The following is a 10,699-nucleotide window of genomic DNA, read 5'->3' on the forward strand; positions in this document are numbered from 1 at the left end:
ACAGAAATCCGCCTGGCTCTGGGATTAAAGGCGTGTGCCACCACCGCCTGGTGCATAAATTTTATGTACCAATTAAAACAGATTTAAAGCTAGGGATATAGCTCAGTGGCAGAGTGCTTGCTTAGAATGTGCGAGGGCCCAGAGGATTTGATTCCTAGTATTACAAGAATAAATGAATGAATATATGTTTGCATATTGCATTTTTTTTTTACAGTTTAAGAATTTTTATTGTTGTTTACAGAATAAACATTGACTCACTAAGAGAAAGTGAAAAAGAACTCTGAGCAGCAAGGGAAGAAAGCTTTCTTCTTGGTTTGGTTGGTTTTTATTTTTATTTTATTTATATTTATTAATTAAGACCTTGTCTTGCTTTGTTGTTGTTGTTTGTTTTGTTTTGTTTTTCGAGACAGGGTTTCTCGGTGTTGTTTTGGTGCCTGTCCTGGATCTTGCTCTATAGACCAGGCTGGCCTCAAACTCACAGACATCCACCTGCCTCTGCCTCCCGAGTGCTGGGATTAAAGGCGTGTGCTACCACTGCCGGGTAGATCCTTGTACTTGTAATGGAAGCTTTTTTTTTTTTTTTTTAACCAACTGAGGTCTCTCCAGCTCCTGAACTGGTTTGGACTGCATAAAGGATTTATAGGCTCATGTAACAGCCAAGGACAGAAGGAAGATGGCCCTGGGTAAGGTTTGTGCAGAACCCTGGCTCTATTTTTTTTCCCTCTGAGATCTTCTTCCCTGTGTGTGTGTTTGTTTGGGTCCTTGGACAATGTTGTCATTTGTGGTAAGGAAATGTCCATCTGTTACCACAAGATAACATGACAGACTTTGCATTGAGCAAACACCCTGGCCTTTGCTCTGATTGGCTCAGCTCAGGTCACATACTTGCCCTCTACCCTTGTTGCTGTGTCCACGGGGATGTCACAGGGAGAGGCGAGAAACACTCTTCCACTTTGACCCCCAGATCGAAGTGGGTTCTTCTGGAAGGATGCGAACAGATGTTTATGCGTTAAATGCATGTGTGCATGCACGAAACCCGAGCCAGAGTCCTACTGTGCGGCAATCTGTCTAGCAGAGAAGCCACTGAGTTTAAGACAGAGGGGTAAGGGTGATGTCACAGAGACTCCTGCATGCTGCCAGTTGCCTGGCATCCAGGCTGCATCTGTCACAGTCATCTTTGTGGCGCTGTGTGTTCTCTTAGAATAGAGAGTACTTCCCTGTTGGGAGCACTGTGCTTGGTATACCCAGGAGCACTTGTGAGTGGGAAATGGAGTGCAGAGGATGCATGCATGGGTGGGCTGGCTTGCCCTTTCGAGCGGAAACGCTTGATTTCCCGCTGTATCTTTGTGCCATTCCCCTCCTCCAGTGAAGAGCTTTACCCGACCTGGAGCTGAGAGGTGCTTCTGACCTTCATCCTCCCCCTCCTTCTTCCTGAAAAGGCTGCCGCCTCCACCACACTCATTCAGAGGGCTGTTTTCCCTTTGCTCCTGGGCTGGGGGCAGATCCCGCCCTTCCGCAGTCTCTCCGTGATTCATTAAAACCCACAAGAATAGCGAACTGGCACAACAGAGGGCGTAGGGAAAGCAGGTGGGAACCATATTCAAAGAACTTGCAACTAGATCTTATTTAGTTTAAGTTTCATTACGTTGCGTACATAGAGAGTTTGCCTGTGTGTATGTCTGTGCCCCGTCGCCGTGAGATGCCCTTAGGAGCCAGATCTCCTGAAAGTGAATTTACAAACTGTTGTAATCTGCTCAGTGTGGGTGCCGGAAACCGAATCCGGGTCTCCTGCAAGAACAGCCAGTGCTCTTTAACTGCGGAGCCATCTCTCCATCCCCTATTTGCTTGTTTATGTATTTATTTGGTCTTTTGAAACGAGGCTTGCTATGTAGCCATGGCTGACCTGGAACTCACTCTGTAGCCCAGGCTGCCCTCAGACTTGAGATGATCCTTTCACCTCTGTCTCCTGAGTGCTGGGATTTGGTTTAAAGCTGAGTCTTAGCCAGGACTGGATTTGGCCCCTCCCCTCTATTTCACTGTCTGTTGACTGCTGCCCCCTTGTGGTGAAAATTTCTCTTTTCCTAGCGGTTCCCCTCGCTCTCAAGAGTTTTGTTTTCAGAGAGAATGTCAACTTATTACAGAGGAAAGGACTCCAAGAATAGGAGGTCTCCAAGGGAGGGATGCTTTCTTGAGATATTTTGCAGTCTAGGTCCCACAGTTTCCTCTTGGGTCCCCAGTCAGGGTTTCTGCTTCAGGAGCTGCCTTCTCTTTAGATGATGGTGGGGATGTGTCTTCCCTTCCCTACTCCATTTCAAGTCTTTCCTAGACATCAGATCTCTACAGTCAGTGACACCAGGGTAATTGTCCCCTTATAGTTCCTACAACCTTTTTTTGAGACAGGGTATCATGCACCCTTGAATTCCATCTGTAGTTGAGGATGACATTAGGTTATAGGGATGTATCATTACGGCCATATTTTGAGTTTATGTGTGAGATCAGTGTATGTGTGTGCAGTATATGTGCCTGTGTGTGCACACACACAGATATGTGTAGAGGCCAAAGGAAGACACTGGAGGACATTGAGTCCTGCTCTATGCTCCTACCCCTTACTCTCCAAAGAGACAGGGCCTCTCACTGAACCTGGAGCTAGGCTGGTAGCTACCAAGCCCTAGCAATCATCCTGTTTCTGCAGCCCATACCCTGGTGCTAGGATTATAGGAGTGCACTTGGCCATGCCTGGGTTTACATGGGTTCTGACGAGTGTACTTGGCCATGCTTGGATTTACATGTGTTCTGAGGATTTGAACTCAGGTTCTCAGGCTTATGAAGCATGTGATCTCACCTGCCAAGCCATCTTTCCAGCCTCCTACGCCAAGTTTTATGCAATGCTGGGTATTGAACCCAGGCCTTCTTAAATGTCAGGCAAACACTGTACCAGCTGAGCTACAGCCTCCCCCTTCCTGCCACTACGTATAGATACAAGGAGAATCCTGGAGGCCACCACACGTGCTAGTGTCACAATGGTAGACATCAGGGGTGTGAAAAGTCGGCATTTAGGGGAGGGACGGGATTTAAACTTTCATAGATTGGCACTGACGACACAGATTGGCTGCCCTGGCAGGAGCCATGGCAGCCAGGAAGACCAGCCCAGCTGCATGGACGTGAAGCTCTCAGACATACCTGAGAGGTGAGTGTGTGACTGAATGTCTCAGGCCTTCTTATAGTGGTGCCGTATGCTCCGTGAGTCATACGAGAGACATGGAATAGAACCCATGGCAGTCACTTAGTATGTTCCCTGGCAGAGGACAGATCAAAAGACGAACTGGAAGGGGAATCTGAGTTCTCCAGCCGCTCGTGGCACAGAGCAGGAGCCTCCCATGTAAACACATCATCACGGCACAGCGGAGTCGGCGTAGGAATGGGAGGAGCTTTAAAAGGGGTTCTGGTTTCATCTCTGCTGCTGTGATAAAAGATGGTGGCCGGAAACAACTTAGGGGAGGAAAGGCTGTGTTTCTCCTTCCAGCTCACAGTCCAACACTGAGGGAAGTCAGGGCAGGATCTCAGGCAGGACTTGGAAGCTAAAACTACAGAGGAGCGCTGCTTGCTGGCACACTCACGGAGTCCTGCTTAGCTAGCTTTCATTTAAATTTGTGTTTCTGAATTTGTGGAACCCGAAGGTTTCATTTTGATTTGGAAAAGAAGAATTACAGCATGAAATGTACAGAAGATAACAGAGCACAACTAATTTGTTATGTGAATTATAAGCATAACTGTAGAAAAGGAAACGAATATGAACGTATTACATTTTAAGTGTAATTCCTTGTAAACTACTTTCAGGAAAAAAAAAAAGAGCTCATCTTGGCACGTAGAAAGGCAATTTTGTGTAAATGGGTGTTGTTCTTGAACATACATCTGAGCACCATGTACATGCAGTGCCTACAGAGGCCAGAAGAGGGCATCGGATCCCCTGGGACGGGAGCTACAGACCATTTGGAGCCACCATGTGGGTGCTGGGGACCAAACCCGAGTCTTCTAGAAGAGCAGCCAGTGTTCTTAACCATTGAGCCATCTCTCCTCCCCCACCTAGTTCTCTTATACGGACCGGGACCACCTGACTGGCTTAGGGATGGTGCCTCCCACCCTGGGCTGGACTCTTTTACATCAATTAGCGATCAAGACAATCTCCCACAGAGATGCCCACAGGCCAGTCCGAGCTGGGAAATCCCTCAACCGGGATTCCCTTCTCAGATGACTCTTGGCTGTGCTAAGGTGGTAGCTGTGAACTGCTCAGGGGCCTCGCAGGCCGCTATCCAGAGAAGCTGTCCTTCGGTATCAAATGAGGAACAGCAATTACACCACCCTTAGCTGGCCCTTCACTGATTTCCCTAGCCCTAATGGTCTCTAGGCTACAGCTAGACTCCGAGGAAGGAGTGGCCATGTTCCAAACCTCATTGCTTACTCTAACCAAACAATAATTGGAAATGGTGGTGTAAAAGGGAGGTTAGTTTTTTCTTCCAAAATCTCTACCACGAAGACCCTAGAGATGCCTATACTATAAGTGACGTGGTGTGCTTATAGCTGGGCATGGTGGTGTACACCTTTAATTGCAACATTTGGGAGACAGGTGAAGGTTCATGGTCATCACCTACATAGAGTTCAAGGCTAACATGGGCTACGAGAGACTCTGTCTCAAACAAAACAAAACCAGAAAGCAAATATTGGGGCTGCAGATGTAGCTCAGTGGTAGGGTACTTGTCCCAGCATGTGCTGGGTCCTGGGTTCTATTCCAGCACCCACATAAAGCTGTCCAAACACAGCTAAAGTGTAGACTTCTCAACTTCTCTCTAAGCTTTCCCCTAAGTTCTTCTTATAGACTCCCCCCAAGTCTTTCCCACCATGGACTTCTGAAATTTCTGTTGTGGAAAGTCAACCCTCCTCCCTCATTCTCCTTAGGGAAGCTGGAAGGTTCTCAAGGTTCTGCTAGAGAATTTGGGGATAGCACACGAAAGTAAATCCAAGAACCTGACCAGGCTGAAAGCGATCCTCTGTGGCAGGAAGAATTTGGGGAGCCCGTTCCCAACTACAGCTTCACCCTGCTCTCCCTGCTGAACCCACAGAACCTCTCCTGCTGTCGGGTCCCATGACCTAATCAGCACCCAAATGCAGACGTGGGTGGGGCTCGGCGCTGAGGGGAGGTATGGTCTGGTGTGGTTTCTCTCCTTTTTCTTTACTCATCCAGTTCCTTCGACTGTTCGGGCATTCTGGTCTCTGAGCTGCAGGCTCCCGCGCACACAGAACACACGCACCTGGTGCCTCAGGGAGGAAGCCATCTTTGTGGATCAGCACACTTGTTGGGGTAGGAAGGCTTGGTTTGATTTTATTTTAGAAAAATACACTAGTTTCTGTGGAACGCAGGAATTTCTGATAAGCTGTTTCCTTTTCCTTCCTTCCTTCCTTCCTTCCTTCCTTCCTTCCTTCCTTCCTTCCTTCCTCCCTCCCTCCCTCCCTCCCTCCCTCCCTCCCTCCCTCCCTCCCTCCCTCCCTTCTTTCTTTCTTTCTTTCTTTCTTTCTTTCTTTCTTTCTTTCTTTCTTTCTTTCTTTCTTTCTTTCTTTCTTTCTTTCTTTCTTTTTTTGAGACAGGGTTTCTCCGTGTGGTCCTGGTTGTCCTGGAACTCACTTTTTTAGACCAGGCTGACCTTGAACTCAAGGATCTGCTTACCTCTGCCTCCTGAGTGCTGGGATCAAAGGTGTGTGCCACCCCCACCTGGCTCCTAAACTGCATCCTGTCTACTCACTGGGAGTAAGTTCTCAACTCTGACTCCCTGAGTGGTTGTGGCACAGCCCCTTCATCCCTTGCTCTCATTCCGCTCCTGTTATGTGGTGGAGATGAACAGTTCCCCAATTCTGTGCGATTGCTCCCCGACAAGCTTTCGTCTTCTGGGAAGATGCAAACCCTGGCAGGGAGAGGGCACCCCAGGTGTGAGGGTTGGGAATGCACCTGCCGTAGAATCTGTGGCCTGGGAACCAGTGAGAGCTTCTTTGTGTTCCCTAAATTTGTAGATGCTAAAGGAAAACCTGTAGGGATTAAAGACCCTAGTCAAGGTCACCGGGAGAGAGTGGACATTCGGTAATAGTCCGCTCATTTTATTTCTTTTTTTTTTTTTAAATTTTTTTTAATTTTAATTTTAATTTTTTATTTTTTTCAGTCTGCTCATTTCTAACCTGATTAATTTCTAAATGCTTCCAGATTGAAGAACCCTCAGTTTGGTAGAGGCTTATTTGTGTACTATATATATTCATCGGGGGATGATTTTAGGGAGTTGGTTCCCTCTGCTCGTCAAAGGCTCTGGGAGCAAACTCAAGTTGTCAGGCTTGCACGACCAGCTGTTTTATCTGTTGAGCTATCTCACCAACCCTTATGTGTATTTAAAAGTTTTCTTTTCCACATTTAGCGTGTGTGCGTTCGTGCGTGCATGCATGCGTGCATGCTTGGGTGTGGAGGCCAGAGGATAACCTGCAGGAGATGGCTCTTTCCTTTCACCTTGTGGTTTCTGGGGCTCCAATTCAAGCTGTTAGGCTTGGCAGCAGGCACTTTTGTCCACCGAATCATCTCATTGGCGCCCCCTACGTGTGTTTTTGATATGATGTTTACAACTATGAAAACTGGACATGAACTCATCATAAGTCAAGGCACACAGTTAATGTAACCTGTCCCTCTCACTTCTCTTTCCAGGTAGATTTCAAGAAAGGCAGACAGGGGACTGGAGAGATGGTTCAGTAGCTAAGAGCACGGATTGCTCTTGAGGGTTTGGTTCTCAGCACACACTTCGGGCAGGTCACAATTCCCTGTAGCTCCAGTTCCAAGGGATCTGATGCCTTCTTCTGGCCTGGCCGTACAGACATACACACATACAGACAAGCATGCATGCACACACACATAAGTAAATGCAATGAAAAATAAAGTCCTTTTTCAAAAGGGCAAACAATAACGAGGGGTACATATATGGAACGATGTAGGGAGGGACAACCAGATATACCTTACCTCCTTCTGTTTGGCTGCGTGCTGCTTCTTTCCTGAGTATCTAAGAGCAACCCGGAGGCTGCATCTGAATTCAGGGGCATAGCTGAGGACACAGATAGTTAAAAGGAGACAAAGTAGCTGGAGATAGGGTTGAGAATTGTAAAGCCAACTGAAGGCAAAAGCATCTTCTATGAGTTTTATTTTATCCCATACTCGGATTGATTCTCCAAGAACTTTGACAGTATTAAGAATATTAAGAATCCAACTTCCAGGCCGGGCAGTGGTGGTGCACGCCTTTAATCCCAGCACTCGGGAGGCAGAGGCAGGCGGATCTCTGTGAGTTGGAGGCCAGCCTGGGCTACCAAGTGAGTTCCAGGAAAAGGCGCAAAGCTACACAGAGAAACCCTGTCTCGAAAAACCAAAAAAAAAAAATCCAACTTCCACAGAAGTTCAAGTTGAAGACCAAGGGGGTGAACTCTGGTTGTCAAAGCAACAGAGAAGCCGATAGTACTATCCTATAACATTCACAACACTTGAATTTGGTTACTAAATCATATTTCTCTCCTAACCTTTCACCTAGATCAAACCATGGCCAAAGCTGAATATTTCTTCTGGACTACTCCTGACAATATGACGTGGGATGACTTTGAGAAAAAATTTGGAAATATCAGCGGAACGCCACCCACTGGAGATTATTTCAGCCCTTGTAAGAGGGTTCCAATAACCAACAGGCAGGCTCTAGTTGTCTTTTATGCGCTGGTGTCCCTGTTGAGCTTGCTGGGAAACTTGCTGGTGATGCTAGTTATCTGGTACAGGCGAAGGAGCTGCTCTGTTACCGACGTCTACGTGCTGAACCTCGCCGTGGCCGACCTTCTCTTCTCGTTGACCCTGCCCTTCTGGGCTGTCTCCAAATGGAAAGGCTGGATTTTTGGCACTCCTCTGTGCAAGGTGGTCTCACTCGTGAAGGAAGTCAACTTCTTCAGTGGTATCCTGCTACTGGCCTGCATCAGTGTGGACCGATACCTGGCCATCGTCCATGCGACACGCACACTGACCCGAAGGCGCCACTTGGTTAAGTTCCTATGCCTGGGCATCTGGGGTCTGTCTTTGATTCTGTCCCTGCCCTTTGCCATTTTCCGCCAGGCATATACACCCTACAGTTCTGCCACAATCTGCTACGAGGTCCTGGGTGAGGCCACTACAAATTTCCGGATAATGTTGCGTGGCCTGTCCCACACATTCGGCTTCCTCCTGCCACTGCTGGTCATGGTGTGCTGCTACGGGTTCACACTGCGCATGCTCTTTAAGGCCCGCACGGGGCGGAAGCATCGGGCGATGTGGGTCATCTTCGTTGTTGTGCTTGTCTTCCTGCTCTGCTGGCTGCCCTACAACCTGGTCCTGCTCTCGGACACTCTCTTAGGAACCGGCTGGATTGAGGACACCTGCAAGCGCCGCAACGACATTGACCAGGCCCTGTATGTCACCGAGATCCTGGCCCTTTCTCACAGTTGCCTCAACCCCGTCATCTATGCCTTCGTTGGCCAACATTTTCGCCACGAGTTCCTCAAGATCCTTGCCAACTGCGGCCTGGTTCGCAAGGCGTTCTTGACACATTGTCATGCTGCCTTTCACGCATCTCACACTGTCTGTTAAACCTCTGGAAATAACCAGAGAGTAATAATATTTCTCTCTCAAAGGAGAGAATAACCATCGTGCTAATGTGCTGTGCTGTGTGTGCGCGCACGCGTGCGTGCATGCGTGTGCGTGTGCGTGTGCGTGTGTGTGTGTGTGTGTGTGTGTACAGTATGGCTGTGGGCTGCCTTTATACTTCCATGAGAAAGAACGCCAGCATCTCTCTTGAACACATCTGTCTTTAACTTGTGATCTGGGTGATCATCACGGTCACACCTGTAGCCTAACTCCATTAGAACAAAGAAGGGCAGCTTGCATCTACGTTAGCCCTCATGGGCCAGACTTTCTCCTCGGAACACCACCCTGACCGCGCGCGCAGCACATTCCAGCAGGCTGTCTAGTAACTCTTTGTCCTGTGATCTGAGCTCATGAAACTGTTTTCCCATCTTGGGGGGATGTTGCAATGCCTGCTGAGGACATCGGTCAGGTGCTGCTGAAGCACCCAGCCACCAGGCGGCCTTGTGATGGAGCGAAGAATATCTTCCCTGTGGATGTCATGGGTGGACAAAGGGTGTTTGGGAAACCAGGCCTAGTGCGTGAGAATCCCCCTGACCTCGTGACCAGCGTCACGGAGGGGGATGGGGGTGTTAGGTACCAGCTGAGCCAAGGGTGGGGCAAGACTGGCCGCTGTGACTTCTGCCCTCTTGGCACTTTGGGTTTTGACAGGGACCAACAGCAACTTTATAAACCCAAATACAGCTGTCAATCAGCTGGGCAGGGAGCTATTTCCAATAAAATTTCTGTTCCGTGTTGGTCCGCATGAAAGTATCTTGAGTGCGCCGTAGGGTCAAAGGTGTGTGGTGGGGGTGGGGTGTGGTGTGGTGTGGTGGGGGGCTGGTGGTTCCTGCCGTAGAATGAGTTTGGCTCTCCTCACTGACTGTGGGCAAGTGGGTATACTCCCTGCTAGAGTCATTTTTGCAGACACAGCTTCATGTCTCATGCTCATCATCACGTCTCATATTCAGGAGGTTCGTCCCTCCTGTGTGAAAATGTGAGTTCCGCTTTACGTCTAGGCATAACCACTGTCTCCTGGAATGACCTGGCCCATCTTTTTTTTTTTAAGTTGTATTAGGTGACTTCCTCACCTCCAAATGACTTCAAGAAATTGTGTTTGGGGCTGGAGAGACGGCTCCGTGGTTAAGAGCGCTTGCTGCTCTTGCAGAGGACCCCCAGCGCGGCTCACAGTCGTCTGCGATTTAGGTCCCTGGGGATCCACTGACCTCTTCTGACTTCTATGGGCATTGGGTGTGCATGGTGGAAACGGAAACTCCCACTGGTTTAAAGTAAGATGGAGAAGGTACTGGCCTGTGTGGGCATGGGGAGGGACCAGGATAGCCTGAGGTGGGACTGCAGTGAAGGCTGAGACTGGGATCAGGGACCAAGCTGGAGTAAGGCTGGGGTACAGCTTGGCATAAGGCAAGGTCAGGGGAGAGTAGCTATAGGGAAGAAATCCAGACATGGGGAGACGGGGAGTGGGAGAGCAAGACTTAGGGACCTGCTGAGGGTCGGAGGGAAGGAGAGTCCAGCTCAGGGCTTGGACCAGGTCAGGACTGGAGGAAGGCATATGAGAATGTCAGAAATGGGATGAGTGCCAGGTTAAGACCTCATAGGTAGGGTCGTCATCCTCTTTGGAATATTATCTCAGACACACTCCTAAGGAGTCAGGACAGCAGCTCCTTAGAGATAGGGGAGGAGTCAGGGGCCCCAGCCTATGGAGATAGATCTGAGTCAGGGGAGAGGACATTTTAGCTCTGCTTCCCTACAGTATTCAAACTTTATTGCCTATAGCAACAATTCCAGCAGACATGCGGATTCTCTCACGTCAAGAACTATGCTAAAGGATTTGCTATTGGGGACAGCTGTGGCTGGATTAGGGGAGATCTAAGAAGTCCTGCAGGGCCTAAGGAAAGGTGAGAGAGGGGAGGACACAGCCTGGGCCAGCGGAGGGCATTGTGTGCTTGGCTAAACTTTACACCAGAGCCTGTG

At 48.9% G+C, this 10,699-nt stretch overlaps 1 protein-coding gene across 7 annotated transcripts; it reads left to right on the top strand.

Annotated features, from left to right (window-relative positions):
• The first annotated feature begins 1,118 nt into the window (after nucleotides 1-1,118).
• Nucleotides 1,119-9,465, top strand: LOC102912080 (C-X-C chemokine receptor type 1). Of its 7 annotated transcripts, XM_076550121.1 has the most exons (5): nucleotides 1,206-1,587; nucleotides 3,122-3,187; nucleotides 5,240-5,356; nucleotides 5,641-5,800; nucleotides 7,602-9,465. In XM_076550121.1, the coding sequence occupies exon 5, from the start codon at nucleotides 7,610-7,612 to the stop codon at nucleotides 8,672-8,674; it is 1,065 nt and encodes a 354-aa protein (XP_076406236.1). In that variant the 5' UTR covers nucleotides 1,206-1,587; nucleotides 3,122-3,187; nucleotides 5,240-5,356; nucleotides 5,641-5,800; nucleotides 7,602-7,609; the 3' UTR covers nucleotides 8,675-9,465. The 7 variants fall into 7 exon arrangements, with proteins under 7 accessions (XP_076406238.1, XP_042116068.1, XP_042116067.1 ...); XM_076550123.1 differs by lacking the exon at nucleotides 5,641-5,800 and having other exon boundaries at nucleotides 1,119-1,256; nucleotides 1,367-3,187; XM_042260134.2 differs by lacking the exon at nucleotides 5,641-5,800 and having other exon boundaries at nucleotides 1,190-1,587.
• Nucleotides 9,466-10,699: the final 1,234 nt, after the last annotated feature.

The sequence above is a fragment of the Peromyscus maniculatus genome, chromosome 13, assembly GCF_049852395.1.
Source record: "Peromyscus maniculatus bairdii isolate BWxNUB_F1_BW_parent chromosome 13, HU_Pman_BW_mat_3.1, whole genome shotgun sequence".
In the NCBI taxonomy this organism is placed as follows: Eukaryota; Metazoa; Chordata; class Mammalia; order Rodentia; family Cricetidae; genus Peromyscus; species Peromyscus maniculatus.